The sequence below is a fragment of the Clarias gariepinus genome, chromosome 24 (assembly GCF_024256425.1).
Source record: "Clarias gariepinus isolate MV-2021 ecotype Netherlands chromosome 24, CGAR_prim_01v2, whole genome shotgun sequence".
NCBI classification, from domain to species: domain Eukaryota; kingdom Metazoa; phylum Chordata; class Actinopteri; order Siluriformes; family Clariidae; genus Clarias; species Clarias gariepinus.
The window spans coordinates 13,280,045-13,296,073 of record NC_071123.1 but is presented as its reverse complement, the minus strand read 5'-3'; the positions used below and the strand labels follow the sequence as shown (position 1 = coordinate 13,296,073).

At 38.4% G+C, this 16,029-nt stretch overlaps 1 protein-coding gene across 5 annotated transcripts; it reads right to left on the bottom strand.

Annotated features, from left to right (window-relative positions):
• Nucleotides 1-426: 426 nt before the first annotated feature.
• On the bottom strand, nucleotides 427-14,868 carry ttc33 (tetratricopeptide repeat domain 33). 5 transcript variants are annotated; one of them, XM_053485947.1, is made up of 6 exons: nucleotides 14,760-14,868; nucleotides 14,007-14,150; nucleotides 13,118-13,349; nucleotides 9,442-9,523; nucleotides 7,554-7,685; nucleotides 427-1,223 (listed from the first exon to the last, which is right to left on the bottom strand). In XM_053485947.1, the coding sequence occupies exons 3-6, from the start codon at nucleotides 13,336-13,338 to the stop codon at nucleotides 867-869; spliced, it is 792 nt and encodes a 263-aa protein (XP_053341922.1). In that variant the 5' UTR covers nucleotides 13,339-13,349; nucleotides 14,007-14,150; nucleotides 14,760-14,868; the 3' UTR covers nucleotides 427-866. The 5 variants fall into 5 exon arrangements, with proteins under 5 accessions (XP_053341922.1, XP_053341921.1, XP_053341923.1 ...); XM_053485946.1 differs by lacking the exon at nucleotides 14,760-14,868 and adding an exon at nucleotides 14,386-14,402; XM_053485948.1 differs by lacking the exon at nucleotides 14,760-14,868 and adding an exon at nucleotides 14,386-14,402 and having other exon boundaries at nucleotides 14,012-14,150.
• Nucleotides 14,869-16,029: the final 1,161 nt, after the last annotated feature.

The following is a 16,029-nucleotide window of genomic DNA, read 5'->3' as shown; positions in this document are numbered from 1 at the left end:
CTCCAAATCTGGAACATTCTTGCCTACCACTACCAACTCCCTGCTAGGGAGAGACTTTTGCTAAAAACCTCTGTCCAATTCTTTATTACTCCCAAAAAGAAATACACAGGTATCAGCATCCCTGCTAGAGAGAGTATGGATCAGTCTCAGTTTTGATTCTGTATTCCCCTTTGGCCCTGCTGAAAAGATGTATATTCTCTCGTCTTAGAAATCTTCAGTTTCTTTTACCTTTATGCTGTTTTCGCTTTCCCAATGATATTATGCAGATATATTATGCAGAGATAATATACTACAGTCTACTGCATTTTGCCTTCTGTGATTGAATTGTATAAACCTATTGTTGTATCTGCATTGAACTTTATTTATTTTTCCCCTCAGCTTTTTTGTTCTTTGTATACAAAAAAAGTGTAAAATTAGAAAAGTGCATTTTTCTTAGAGGGTCATTAAATATTTTATTTTGTTAGCTGTAATACATAACATAAATAAACATCCTTTGAGATACAAAATGTTAATTCATGTTTAAATTCAACTTCACCCAATTTAAGTGCTTATATAGTTTGTTTGAAATAAACCCTGTTGCATTTGTCCTTTTGGTATGGTTCACGTGGGCATTTGAGAAGACGGCAATTGCACACAACATTAATCTGACAGCGTATGAACAACATTTGGAAGTCCAGCACAATTTCACTGCAGTAAGTGGTTTGACCCTGAAGTGACCCCAACTACAGGAAGTGAATAAATCATGACTTGTGTTTAGGGTTGCAGGTGTTTTTTGTTTTTTAAACAAACAGTTTGTACACTCCAATGATAAAATTATTCTCTATGCATTTTTCTTAAAAAATTATACAGTAATTTAGCATTATCACTTATATTACTCTTGCTTTAACTAAAATATGTTTGGAAGGATTTGTGTCAGAATTCCTGATATCCAATTCATTGGTACCACCTTGCACATCCACAATGACATTCTTCTTTGACAACTCTCTTTTCTGGCGGTCTGCTACAGCTGTGCAGGCAGCTATGACAGCATCACTCTCAAAGTCCTCATAATCTTGTTGCAGCTCTGGGACTTCATTCATAAATTTAGTCTGATCATCCTGAATGGTTTTCTGCTGCACAGTATGTTTCTGTTCCCGCAGATGTAATGCCCATCTCAAATCTTCTTCCCACAGGGTACGCTCTAATGGATGCAGGTGCAGTGCCACCTGGAAGGAACGTACAGCCTAAAACACAAATACACAGCTGAGAGGTGTTTAAATACAAACCAGCATAAAAAAATGAAAAATCACATTTCTATATCGATGTTAAAAACTCGATCGCCTGATCTATAGTTATATGGACAGGGACAAAAATCTTGTATTTTGCCCCTGTACACCACCATTTTTTATTAAGCAACCAAGATGTGATTAAAGTGTAGATATTCAACTTGAAAATTCTTGAAATTTCAATTTTTGAAAAGACGAACATGAAACTTGGCACAACTTGAAAGTCTCCTCTCTATGAACCAATTCTCTAGCACCTACAACTCCCCCAATATAAGTAAAAGCACAGGAATGACGTTGGCTTTGAAGTTAAATTTTCTCATTACATTCTCTGTGGCTGTGAGATCGGCATGTGGGAGAAGGGGCGGCTGCAGCAAGTGGCCCGAGCCATGCTCCCTCAACTCACACACACTTCTTAATGTTCTGGAAAAACGTGTTGTGCTAAAACATTATTTGTCCTACCTGTGCTTCTCTCTGATTTGTAGGTGAACATGTACAGTTAAGAAGGCTTACACATACGTCTATTCGCACAGTACAGTTAAGAAGGCTTACACCTAAGTCTATTCGCACAGTGTTTTTAATGGACTACATTAAGACACATGCTGTCTCTAATGGACTACATTAAGACACAAGTTTTAAATAAAATCCACTTTTTTCAATTTTTCAATTTTTTTTTTATTTTCACCTTTTTAACTAAGGTGCCATATTGTTTCAATTCAAATAGATAAAAACAAGATCTGGTGCCAGACCATTTTAATTTGTGAATGCTGAAATTTACCAAGAAAAATCTTTAATTACATAGTACAAATTAATAATAAGCACATTAGCACAAGCACAGTAGAGATGGGGAGAAATCAATTCGGCTCTGAATCGCAATTACAGTGGAATCTCGGATTACGAGCATAATTCGTTCCGGAAGTGGGCTCGTATTCCAAAACACTCAAAACTTAATTTACTCAACTCAAAACAAAACTTAATTTTCCCATAAGAAATAATGGAAACTTAAATTATTCGTTTTACAGCACAAAAAAATTAATACCTAAAAATAATTAATACAAAATATGAAGTAAAAATAAAACAAATTAACCTGCACTTTACTTTTTAAAAAAGTAAAAAATGAATCCCGGCAGATAAGTGTTTCATTTTGTGCATGCAGGCGCTGTGTATGTGTGTGCGCGTGTGTGTGGCTGGAGTAAGTGGAGACACTTGCTTTCAGCCCCTCCTGTCTTCCCCTCCTCATCTTACACATTAAAACTTTCGCATCTCGTTTAAACACACACATTAACGGAAAAGACTGTTGTTCTCTTTTAAATTATTAAAGCTTCTCTGCTTTTTTTTATGTTGTATTGCTCGCGACAGCGTAACAGCCCGTTAATTAATACTCGTGTAATGATGAGATGGACAAACTGGTCAATGCCCCCGTTCTTTTATTTTCTGCATTGTCAGGTTATAGTACAAACTTTCGGGTGGATCCTGCACTTAAATTCAACAAAAAAAACTACTGAAAAACAAAACTCAGGCTCTATATCCTGGCTTACATCTCGCATTCGCGATCACACACACCGGACTGCATTACCCACAATGCATCTCCCGCACTAGACTACACCTCCGTAAACAGCGGTCATAAATCAATGTCTCTCTCCCTCTACACTGTTTTATCTGAAAATTAGCAATAAACATCGCTAATGACACTCGTGTGAGCACAGACTAACAGAATCACAGCTGTAAATTAAAACAACAGCACCTTACCTCTGAAAAGATTTGCGACAGAGCAGTATTTCTTCGGGGAGCAGAGTGTGTGTCTCTCGCCTTAATTTCTGTGCGCGTGTGTGTGTTTGTAAATGGGTGTTTTACTCACACACACACGCACGCACACGCAGCGAAGAAAATAGATTTTTAACCTCTGTATTGAGAATTTCTTTTGCTTTACTCACGCGCACACACGTGTGTTATAAGAAACAGTACACGCGTGCTTATTTCGCTGAACACAAAATAAAATATGTTTTACACACACACACGGGGATACAGTGTTATAGTAAACAGTACATGCGTGCACGGATGTTGATTATACCAGTAAGAGATGAGCACTAAGACCCAGCAAGGGAGACGATTCCGCAGCGCAAGAGAGTGAAAAACCATTGGCTCAGTTGTGATCACGTGACGCTCAGGGTCAAAACAAGAAGCGCTGCGTAAAACATGATACATGATGCTCGTAAACCAAGACAATGCTCGTTTTTCAAGTCAAAATGTGTTAAAAATCTTTGCTCATCTTGCAGAACACTCGTAAACCGCGTAATCCGAGGTTCCAATGTATTTTGTGTGCCAATTTATTTGATCATCACAAGGACTCCAAATGTATTTTTAAGAGATTTATTACATTTATAAGGAAGACGCACTGGAAAATCAGCCAATGAGTCATGATTATATTAGATATTAGCAGTGTTGGGGGACGTTACTTTTTAAAGTAACTTACTAGATTACAAAATTACTGTCATTAAAAAAGTAATTACATTACAGTAGTTACATTACAGCGTTACTTTCTGATAAAAGTAACTAGCTAGAGTACATTGCAGAAAATGAAAACTTTTTTGTGATTCCTCATGCATGTTGTTTGGGTCAAGACCTTTATAATCATTCAGCGAAGTTTGGCCCATAATCTGTTAACTACTAATACCCCTCTCTCACCTACGGGGTTTCGTGCACTAGCCGTAAGTACGGTTCATCATGATCCATTCGCGAGTTTTGGCGCTGTAATTAGGTTTCCATCTTTCCGCGTGTCTGTCCTCTCATAGTCAAACCGCACAGGTGATAGTGATGGGTTGTTCATGAACGATTTGTTCTTTTTTAACGAATCTTTAACGTGACTCAGAAGAACAAGTAGTCTTTCAAGTGATTCATTGCAAAACCTCTGTACGTTATGTACAGGAAACAGAATTGAGCGATTCTTTCTCAATGACGCTATTACTCTGAGTCGTTTGTTCTTTCGTCATGTAATTCCCATAGACACTATGCAATGCAGTACACAGGAAACAGAATTGAGCGATTTTTCCTCAACTTCAAGTCCCGAGTCATTCGTTCTTTCGTCATGTGTCTCCCATAGAAGCTATGCGGTGCAATAGATTCAACAGCATGAATGACTCAGACTAGAAGATATAAGAGATGAGCTACTCATTCATTACTGGAACTATACCCAAAATATGTGTATGTAGACAGGTATAACAGTAGGAAAAGTAGGGATCCAAGATGGCGGCGCGGCGTGGCGCTGCAGTAGCACGCAGGGGCCGCTCTGGAGCCAAAATGGTGCTACGTTGTTTACGTTTTTGTGTGTAGCGCGTTTATTTTTCTATGTGTATGGATATCTTCGCAACTGGTGTCCGTACATACAACAGCCAGACACTTTTCAATCTAAATAACCCGGTTAATGATATCGACGATGAGCTGCGGGAAAAGCTACGCGACCTCGGCTTGCTGCGTGAACCAGGCCTCGAAGCCTGGGCGTTGCCTGATGCCTAGACGGGCTAACCTCGTTTCGCGCCGACAGAAATGCAGCTCTGTGCGGTAAGACTCGCGGTGGCGGCTTATGTGTTTACATCAACACGAAATGGTGCAAGAACTCTGTGCTAGTTTCTAGTTATTGCTCATTGCTAGACCTTTTTATTTACCACGAGAATTCACCACTGTTTTCATTTTTGGAGTGTACATTCCACCTAGCGCTAATGCTAAGGAAGCGCTATGGGAACTGTATACAAAGATCAGTGAACTGCAAAATACACACCCGGATGGACTGTTTATTGTTGCTGGAGATTTCAACCATGCAAATCTCAAGTCAGTGCTTCCTAGATTCCATCAGTATGTGAACTTTGCAACGAGAAGGGAAAACACGCTGGATCTTGTTTACACAAACATCCCCGGCGCATATCGGGCAGAGCCCCGCCCCCACCTCGGCTACTCAGACCACATCTCTGTTATGCTAATTCCAGCATACAGACCATTCGTCAGGCGTTCAAAACCGGTTCTGAAGCAGGTGAAAACCTGGCCAGCAGGAGCCATCTCTGCTCTTCAGGACTGTTTCGAGAACACTGACTAGAACATGTTTAGGGAGGCTGCAACTTACGGCGACTTCACTGACTTGGAGGAGTACGCGTCATCAGTGACCAGCTACATCAACAAGTGCACCGATGACATCACTGTCTTCAAGAACATCATCTCAAGTCCCAATCAGAAACCGTGGATTACTGCGGAGGTGCGTGCACTTCTGAGGACCCGAGACTCTGCCTTCAAAGCGGGAGACAAGGTGGCCCTTAGAACAGCAAGGGCCAAACTTTCTCGGGCCATCAGAGAGGCGAAGCGCGCACACGCCCAGAGAATCCACAACCACTTCATAGACAGCGGCGACACACGGCGCATGTGGCAGGGCTTACAAGCCATCACTCACTACAGGACTACATCACCTGCCTGTGACGGTGACGGCTCCCTCTCAGATGCGCTGAACAACTTCTACGCTCGGTTCGACAGGCAGAACGACGTGGCGGCGAGGAAGACCACCCCTTCTCCGACCAGGTGCTGAGTCTCACTACAGCGGATGTGAGGAAAACTCTACGCAGAGTCAACCCACATAAAGCTGCTGGACCAGACAACATCCCAGGCAGAGTGCTCAGAGAATGTGCTGAACAGCTGGCAGATGTTCTCACCGACATCTTCAACATCTCTCTGAGCATCGCCGTCGTTCCCACGTGCTTCAAAGCCACCACCATCGTCCCTGTGCCCAAGAAGTCTACTGTGTCCTGTCTCAATGACTACCGTCCCGTTGCACTTACACCCACCATCATGAAGTGTTTCGAGCGGCTCGTCATGAGACACATCAAGACGCTGCTGCCGCCCTCACTGGACCCACTGCAAATGCAAACCGTCCTAACCGCTCAACAGTGACCTACACTACCAAACTATCGTAAACACAAATCTGTAAATGCTTCACTGTTTATCTCTTTTGCACAATATTCATTACTTTTTTGCACTAATTCCTCAATTCTTGCTGCTGTGTTTACTACCTCAACACCATATTTTATGTTTTGATATGTCGTTGTTGTCGCACTGTCACTTTGTTGTTGCTCGTTTGCACATTTGCACGAACACTTTATGTTGTCTGTTGTCTGTAAAACCTGTAAATAGTCTTCCTTAGTTAGTTAGTTTTAGTTAGTTTTTGTTAATTTATGTTGTAATTATGTTAGGACTATCTGTCTTGTCTCTGCTAGCCAGCTAACTAGGCCTCTTAGTTAGCTAGTTTAGCTTCTCTGTTAATTTATGTTGTAAGTTTATGTTGCATGTAGCACCTTGGTCCTGGAGGAATGTTGTTTCGTTTCACTGTGTACTAACTGTATATGGTTAAAGTGACAATAAAGCCAACTTGAACTTGAACTTGAAGAAAGTCAAGCTGATGAACTGACTGGTTTACTGAATAAATATCCACAACTCTTTGGTTTTTACCCCCTTTCAGTTTTCTCTTGTTTTTTCTTTAGTCAGGGAGAGAGGTAAGAGAATTGTCTTTTATTTGCTTTCTTTTGAGTAGGTAAATTATATTGTTTTAAACCCTTTAGGAAGATTTGGTTTTGTTTATTATTTCGGCATTTTCCCTCTCCTGACGAATTGGGTTATTGTTTTGTTTTGTTTATCGATCATTGTATATAATATTTATCAGGCCTGTCTAAGCTAACAAATAAAATAAAAACACTTCATGCTTGAATTTAAATCGTGTGTTAAGTGGTGTTCATCTAAATAGTGGTGAAGTTGTTTTGGTATAAGAGAAAGGTGATTTCTCTGCGTTTAATTTCGCCCGTTTGTGCCATATTAATTTGTTTTTTTTTTGTTTAGACTGGGATAGGAATGTAACAATGATATTATATATCATGATATTATATGATTTAGAGTTATATTTTGGTCAATTTATATTAGGCTAGCCTATGTGCATGCTGATCTTGATTTCTATTTATTTACTTATTAGTGAGGCACTTGGTTATGCTAATAAAATGCTACACTGTAATCTGTGGGTGTGTTTGCACCACTCTAGGATAAATTAAACCAAATTTTTAATCTAAAGCTTTGTGACAAAAAGAAAAAGTTATGGGGCCCTTAATAGTCTCCCTCCATGTATTAAGGGCAAAGAAAAAATTTTTAGTCACTATTCTTTATAATATTGTATTCCCAGTTGATACTTATACAATGCATTCAGTTTACCAGAAAAAAACTGTCCTGTTTGTTAAACTGTACACTAATAATAATCTAAGTGGTACTTACAAGCTCTATCTCTCCAAGGTTAAGTTGGGCACGGCCTAAAGTCTGCCATGCCTCCCACCACATAGGACGAAGTTTGACTGCCATCTCTGCAGCCTGCACTGCAGGGAAGACCTCTTGAAGAACAGTCAGCACCTAAAGGATCATAGTTTAATAATAAGAGATGATAAATCTAATTTGGCATCAATGTGCCTTATATTTGCATTTAAATTTTGGAATACAGCTGCAAGATTACTTACAGACACTCATTTTGTTACTAGTATTACTAATCCTAATAATAATAATAAGTAAAAGAAGAAAAAGAAAATAAGTAAGTACAGTAAACGTAAAGTAAAGAAGTAAAGAAATTTTATTTAGAACATTCCATCCATCCATCCCATCTAGGAACCTCTGTAATCCAACTAGGGACTGTGAAGGCCAATGTTGACCATTGTATTTATTCCTATTTATACAACCTCAAGTGGTAGGTCTCACACACATTTACACACTACAGGCAATCTGGAAATGCCAATTAGTCTAATCTGCACAATTTTGGACTGTGCAAGTAAACCAGAGAATCTGGCGGAAACCGACCAACCACAGTGAGTACATGCAAACTCCATGCACACAAATGACGGTGCCGCCATAAAGAACCTTACTGAACAATAATGTAGATGGTCTAAGGTTATGACCATAAATAACAACACAGGGGATTGAAAACAAAAGGGGAAAATGTTATGTGCACATAAAATTATGGTACAAAACTTATAAACGGCATAAAAAGACTGAGTGCAGCAGTCATTAGGCATAAGCAGAAAATGCAGAAAGGATATAAAGCCCACAAGATTGAAAGGTAAAAAAAAATTACAACCAAGAGCAGTAAAACAGAAAGCCCCGTCTCCAATAATAAAGAAGTGTCAGAGGATCTAGGATGACATTAAGGAGGCAAAATAACATTAAGGTTTTTAACATGAGCTGCAATGCATGTAAAAAAAAAAACATGAAATACATAATAAATAGTGTTAAATTCCCTTTGGTGTGAACAGGGATTCAATCATTATAACCTCGGATTTGTTACATTTAAGTCTGAGAAAATTTATATTTTTTTTAACTAATTTATTAGTGCTAGAGGAGGCAGTGGATATGAGAAGTCGATATGTACTATATGTAATTCTGAGCATTCATGAATTTTCTATACCAGTGTCAAGGCATTGATATTCATATATGTCCTTAAACGACAGATTTCTTTTTTTTAAGAAATTTAAAAAAGAAAAAGAAAATTACATTACACACATCACACGTTATGGTACATACATTTAGTTTATTTTGTAGCTCCTTGGTATATGCATACATTTAAATTTCATAAAATAAAAAATCTATTAAGCACATTGTGGTTTAAGCCTTTATTTTCTTTGTTTTAGCAACTTGGCATTTTCCCACTCAAATCAGTTTTACAAACCAATTACCAAACATTTACCACAACTTAAACTTATCTGTGAGGTGTTGTGGAAGTTTACACTTCGCAAAAGCTAGAGGTCAGATGACTATAGGTTAGGCTTTAATACTATAATTTCCTCCATACTCACCACAGGCTGTTTAAAAAAATCCGTCTTCTGCTGTGATGCACCTAATAATCCCCACCTCAGCAGTGTATAGAAAAGGAAGATATGCACATTTTCTATACAAAGCTAGAATGAATGAATGAATTACCAAATAGAGATTTACTGTCATCAGCAAAAGTAATGAAAGACTGGAGTTGTGCCACTACAAACATAATGGCCAAAAGCCTGATAACAGTAATGCAGACAATAAACAAACAAACACAGACCCCTCCCAAAAAAGTATGCAAATAAGCTGTTTATATTAAGAATGAAACTTAGTATTGAAATATTTGTTTGAAATTGATCCATACCTGTGACTTCATCTCATAAAGGTTAGCTTCTTCTGGAGTCAGCTGAATAGCCTCATCCCATTTTCTCAACGCTTGCCGATGTCTGAAAGAAACAGGTTTTTACAATTACATTTTGAAACCTCTTACCACATGACAGGGTGACCAGAATGAAATGAACAAAAACAGTAAGGCACAGGGAAAACAGAATTACCCATACAAAAACCTAAATATATAAATAAGCACAATATAAAAATAAGTAAACCTAAGGATACTAAACAAAGGTTCTGGACTGATTAGGTCCAAAACAGAACCAATTTAAGGCAACTCAAATAGGCTACAAATAAGACTGCAAACTATGCCAACACAAAAAAAGGCCAAATAAGTGACATGTACATAATATCTGACAGTTGATCAGCCTATACCTAACAGCAGATACTGAAGGAAAAACACAATCCACAAAGAATATACACAATACACAAAGAATGTCTAAGCATTTCACTGCATATTGAACTATGGATTATTGTGTAATGTGACAAATAAAATTTATTCTGATCTGATCTGTATGCAAAAACTATCACAACAAAACCAAAGGGATGTACAAAACTGGGCAAAAGTCTTGAGCTAGATGCCGAGTAAATAAAATTAAATTGATTGTCCCATAATCACAATAACAGGTTGTGCCGCCCTTGATGGTAACAACGACAATTAAGTGTTTGCTCTAACTAACAATGAGTCTTTTACATTGCTGTGGTGAAATTTTGACCCACTCTTCTTTGCAGAATTGTTTGAATTCAGCCATGTTGGACTGTTTAACTTTCAGGTCATGCCACAGCATGTTAATCAGATTTAAGTATAGTGGAACTTTGGATTATGAACATAATTCCAGTAGCATGCTTGTATATTAAAACACTTGTAAATCAAAGCAAAATAAATAATGAAAACACAGACTGTAAATTTCACAACCCAAATAAATAAATACATAAAAATATTTAAAACAAAATAAAAAGAAATTAACTTCCACTTTACCTTTGGAAGTGTTTCCATTAGTGTTTGTGTGTGATTGTGCGCACACATCCTGTAAGTGTGTGTGTTTTTGCGCGTGTTTTTTCGCACGCGTGCTGTGTATGTGTGTGCATATACTGTATGTATAAAGCTAAAGTAAGAGAAGAGAAGGAATGACCCCCTCCTCACTTATTTGAGAGGGGGAGGAACTACTGTGTGGGATGACTTACTCACACACACACACACATACACACACATTAACGGAAACACTGCCTCATCGGGAAAATTAACAAGAAATCTCTCTAATGACACTCGAGACTCTAACAGAATCACTGCTGCAAAGTAAAAATAAAACAAATAAACCTGCACGTTACCTTTAAAAAGGGTCGCGACAGAGCAGTGTTAAAGTAAAAGATGTTTTACGCGCACACATGGTCACAGTGTTATAGTAAACAATACACACGTGCACAGATGTTGACTATACGAGTGAGAGACGCCCACTAAGACCGAGCATGCGAGACGATTACCCACAATTCCGCAGTGCAAGAGAGAGAGAAACCATAGGCTCAGTTGTGATCACGTGACGCTTGGCATCAAAACAAGCACATGATACTCGGTTCTCATGAATCAAGACTTGCTCGTTTTTCAAGTCAAAATATATAAAAAAAATTTTGCTCGTCTTGCGGAACACTCGTAAACCGCATTACTCGCAATCCGAGGTTCAACTGTACAGTTAAACTTTGGATTGCAAGCATAATGCATTCCAGAAGCATGCTTGTATATCAAATCACTTGTATATCAAAGTGAATTTCCCTGTAAAAAAATAATGGAACTCAGATGACTCGTTCCACAACCCAAAAATATTCATATAAAAATAATTAATACAAAATATAAAGTAAAAATAAAACAAATTAAACCTACACTTTACCTTTGCAAAGAATTGAGGCTTAAGTAAAACAAGAGAGAAGAGGGGGAGTGGGGGCTACTGCACGCACACACACTCACACATTAATGGAATCACTGCTCTGTCTGCAAACTTCTTTAACAAGAAATCTTTCTAATGACACTTGCTTTTGCCTCCTTTTGAGGATTGTGACATTGCATTGTCATTAAACAGATTCATTACCCATACTGGTACAGCCTTTTTAACCTTTTTTTTCATTACGGGGCGCGTTGTTACAGTTACTAAAGAACAGTCAATACACTTGGACAACATTTTTTTTTAATGCTTGTTCACACATACGTGGTCATAATATTATAACAAACAATACACACACGAGGTCACAGTGTTATAGTAAACAGTGCACACGCACAGATGTTGACTATACGAGTGATGTACGCGCACTGAGACCGAGCATGGGAGACGATTCCCCACAGTACTGCTCATATTTCAAGACCTCGCTCCTTAGCAGAGTTCAATTTTATTTTAAATTTTTGCTCACACTTGCAGACAAAGGTACTCACAATTCAAGGTTCCACTGTTTTTCACTTTACGTGTAGTCAATTTAGAATTATAGGAATTGCACATTTTTATTTACATTTAAGTTAAAAAAAAACATTAAAATAAGAATTTTTTTTAAGATGCACTGTATATATCACCACCAAGATGGGGTCCCTTTAAAGGCTGATTTCTCTTAAGGTGTTCTCCCAGGGGCGTTTATAGAGAAGGGGCAGAGGGTGGCACCAAAAATATTAAATGATTTTCAGGCTCTGGTGGCACTGCCACATTTACCTTACCACTACCAGTATTAGGGCAAAGAGCATTGGTCAGGATTTTGGAAATCAAACTTAATGTTTTCTAAGCTATTATGTAGTTCTAATTCAATGTGATATCCCATGGGCCCCTCTGACTGGTTCCTGGTTCTCCCTGTGACCCTACTTACAAAATCTTCTTTGCATCACCTTTGACTTGTCAATGAGCAATAAATGAGCAGTCAACTGAGGCAAACCAGTCCATCCTCCATCTCTGGTTACTTTGTAACTTTATATCAATGCAAATAATATAAAGTGACTAGTTTTAAAATAAACAAACATGTGCATGCATATTGTGTGATTTACTTAAAAAGATTAACTGAAATGAACTGAAAATAAAATGTGATCTATCAGAATATGCTCAGCAAAAATGCTGAGGAACACTGCAATATAGCATCTATGGAATGTGCAGGAATAATACATCTCTAAGGATCCACCTCAAGTTTTACACAAAATCTACTGACCGCACAAGACTTAAATGATCTGCTGCTGGTATTACATTTGCATTTGCTAGCTGTTCACTCTGAACATCTTTTATGCAACTCTCTGTGAGGGAGACCATCATTAGGCTAAAAAATCTAATTAATCAGAGATATCAAAAACACTGGCCAGTATAACTGATCCCAATTAAACTGCATCATCTGTCAAACATGGTGAAGAAAGTGGCATGGCATAGGCATATGTATGTATGGCTCGCGTCTTTAGTCTTTAGTGTCTTTTTTTGCTCAGCCAAAAAATTTTTTTTTTGCTGATCCAGGACTCAAAAACCAGGGGGGCCATAAGATCCATTGCAACCTCTAAGGATAAATAATTTTGAATATATATAAAAGTCAGAGATACACCCAATTACTATATTCCATAATTATACATACTAAAATAGACAATATTTAATTTTCTTTTGGATAATTAACACAAAACAGGCAAATACACTACATTAACATACTTGCTTTGCTCAGCCAACAGTGCGCCCTCATCCTTTAGTCTCTTGCTCTTGGTGGCACAGTCCTCCAGCAGTACTTCACGCTTGCGCTTAATTGCATGTAGCCAATCAACTCCTTCCAACTCTATATTATCCTCCACATTTGCTGAGTCTGCTTCAAATTGCTGCACTGCTGCCTTGGAAACCTTCTCACCAATCTTCCTATTCCAGCAGAATGAAGTCATCCTGTCCTGTCCTGAATGAAAAACAAGCACAATGACTTTTGATGTATAAAGTTTTGGACTGTTGAAAACATTAGTGATCAGGAGATATTTTTTATCTTAGGTGAACATACAATTTCCCCTATGCTTTATGGAGCACTATAATCTTTAGCAGCCATTGCATGGCAATGAATAAAAAGACTGGACTGCATGATTACCATCAAAAATAAGAGGTGCATGGTCAGATATAACTCTGACATAATATTTGGAGGATTCTATTTTGGGAATAAGGAAACTGTTAATAAAAATATAATATGCAAAAATATACTTAACATGACGGTAGGATCAATAAGCTTTTAAAACAAAAGCAAAGTCTTTAACTAGCATTGGGGGTATAAAATCAAAGATTTGTACAACCATTTATCATCATAAACTCTAATATTAATTTCCAGTCAGAGCCTGAGGAGATCAAAAGATAGACTAAAATTTCCACCAATTATTAAATTATACCTGTCTCTCAAATAACTGGTAAATTTCCAGTCATGAAAACCAAAAATCTTAAATTTGGACTCATCAGACCAAAGGCACAGTTTTCCACTGATCTAATGTCTATTTCTTGTGTGTTTGCCCAAGCAAGTCTCTTTTGCTTGTTGTTCTTGCAAAGTCTTAATTTCTTTGTCATTACTTATTACCTTACATTACATTAAGGTATTTGGCAGGCTTATGAAAGTGCTTTGAAGTTTCTGTTGTTGGATAGATCCTAGGTCTTTAGTCGTTGATTAAACATTGCCAGTAATTCGGCTGTATGGACATCTACAGAAAGTTCATTCCACCACCTAGGTGCCAGAAAAAAAAACAATCAATTCAACCATAAAGGCCCAATCATGCAGTCTTATTTGGATAGCGGACATTAAAATATGTCTGCCGTTTAAATTCCAAGGGCTCGAAGCTGAGATGCTGTAAATTGGACAAAACAACTGATCCTCTAAAGTGCATAAGAAGGCAAGAAATGTCAAAAATTAATTGTTAATAGGACACATCTGTGAATTGAAAACCAATCCAGGTATATACCTTGCAGATCTGAAGAGAGTGCCATGAGTGTCACAAGCTGTTATTAAAATGCAGCTACTTTGGACAATCTAAAATATAAACCATGTTTTTTTTCTTTACTATTTAATTCTATACATGTTCTTTCATAGTTTGCCTTTATTTTTTTTTAAATAAATAATGGCACAGTGAAAAATTTTGAATGCTGTTGTTCGTCTAAGGTTGTATTTACCTAATACTAAGACCCACTATAATCAGACGACACACGCATTGTTATTGTCACGTGACATTAGGTAACTTTGGGTTTTACACCGCTAGTTAACATCCACCACTGAAGAATGATTTCCAGTCTGGAGTGATAATTCTCACAATCTAACCAGCTAAACTGTCACACTTACCTCCTTGCGTTTTTGCAGATATAAAAAAAGTCTGATACCACATCGAACCCGGAAGTATTATTGCAGAAACCGGACGGAACGGAAGCTGTTGTTGATGTTGAGGGTGCGTCTCAATTCGGGGCACACATCCTTCGAAGGACGTGAGGTGCGTTACAAATGGCCTGAAGCACCCTAGAAAGTATACTTTACTACACACGGTGTTCAGCCATAATAAAAATGTGATTAAAACCGCAGTGAGCGAAAATGTTCAATTTAAAGGGACCCGTGAATGGTGTAGGGAACGAATGAACAACAGGTCTTCACCGCAAAAATAAATGAAAATTCCCATAAGTCATTGCGTCTTGCTGGAGCGAAAAAAATTACCTTTATTATAGAGGACATCGTATTAAAAGGACACGATAATGTAAATTCTAATTGAATAAAAAATCATCAGTATTATATAAGCTAATAATCTGTACAAATAAATAAATAAATAATAATAATAATAATAATAATAAATTATTTTGTATTTATTATTATTAATCAATAATTTATTTAAAAGTTATAAAAGTTTCAATAGTATGTTTTATAATGCAGGGACGGATTACGGATCGAGCCAGCGGGGCCGCTGCCCAGGGGCCCTTGGGGTGCAAGGGACCCGTGGGGCCCCTAGCTCGAAACTATTTGCAACGCTTATCAACAATGTATTTTTGTTTGTCTATTTTAGATGGCCTACATTCTTTGATCCTCTGCCTACAAGGGCCCCTGACCCTATAGGGAGGGCGTTTGGCTGCCAAGGGCCCTTAAATTGTGGTGGTGCTGCTGGTGTTGGTGGTGGGGGGCTTTCAGGGGGCCCCTGCTATAGGAACTTTAAAGGGAAATGGGTGCATGGGAGCCTACTTTTAGAAGGCCCTCTTAGGCCCTCCTATTATGGTCCTGGCTTCTGGCTACCAGGGGGTCCTAGGGAGGATGGGGGCTTTGGGGGCTTTTAGAGGGACCTCTGATTATGAGGGCCCTACAAGGAGGCCCTAGGGAGGAGGGTGTAGTGTACCTTTAGAGGGCCATCTCATTACAAGGGCCCTACCATGGGGCCCCTGGCTTCTGGGGGGAGGGGAAGGGGGGCGTGTTAACAGCCTTACAAAAGACCCTCTGACTAGGGAGCGGTAGCATGGTGGGATGGAGGCGGTTAACCTGCCCGCTGAGTGGCCCCCAGACCAGTGTAGCAGTGTAAGAGTTTGACCAGTGTAATCACTCCCAGGGATGTAGTGGAGGCTAAACACAAGTAAACACG

Coding starts and splice junctions, on each gene's coding strand:
- ttc33 (XM_053485944.1), bottom strand. CDS start 14,802: ATGTGGTATCAGACTTTTTTTATATCTGCAAAAACGCAAGGAG. Junction 13,350..14,759: donor ATCTGCAAAAACGCAAGGAG/GTAAGTGTGACA, acceptor TTTTTCATTCAG/GACAGGACAGGATGACTTCA. Junction 7,686..9,441: donor TTTATGAGATGAAGTCACAG/GTATGGATCAAT, acceptor ATGATCCTTTAG/GTGCTGACTGTTCTTCAAGA.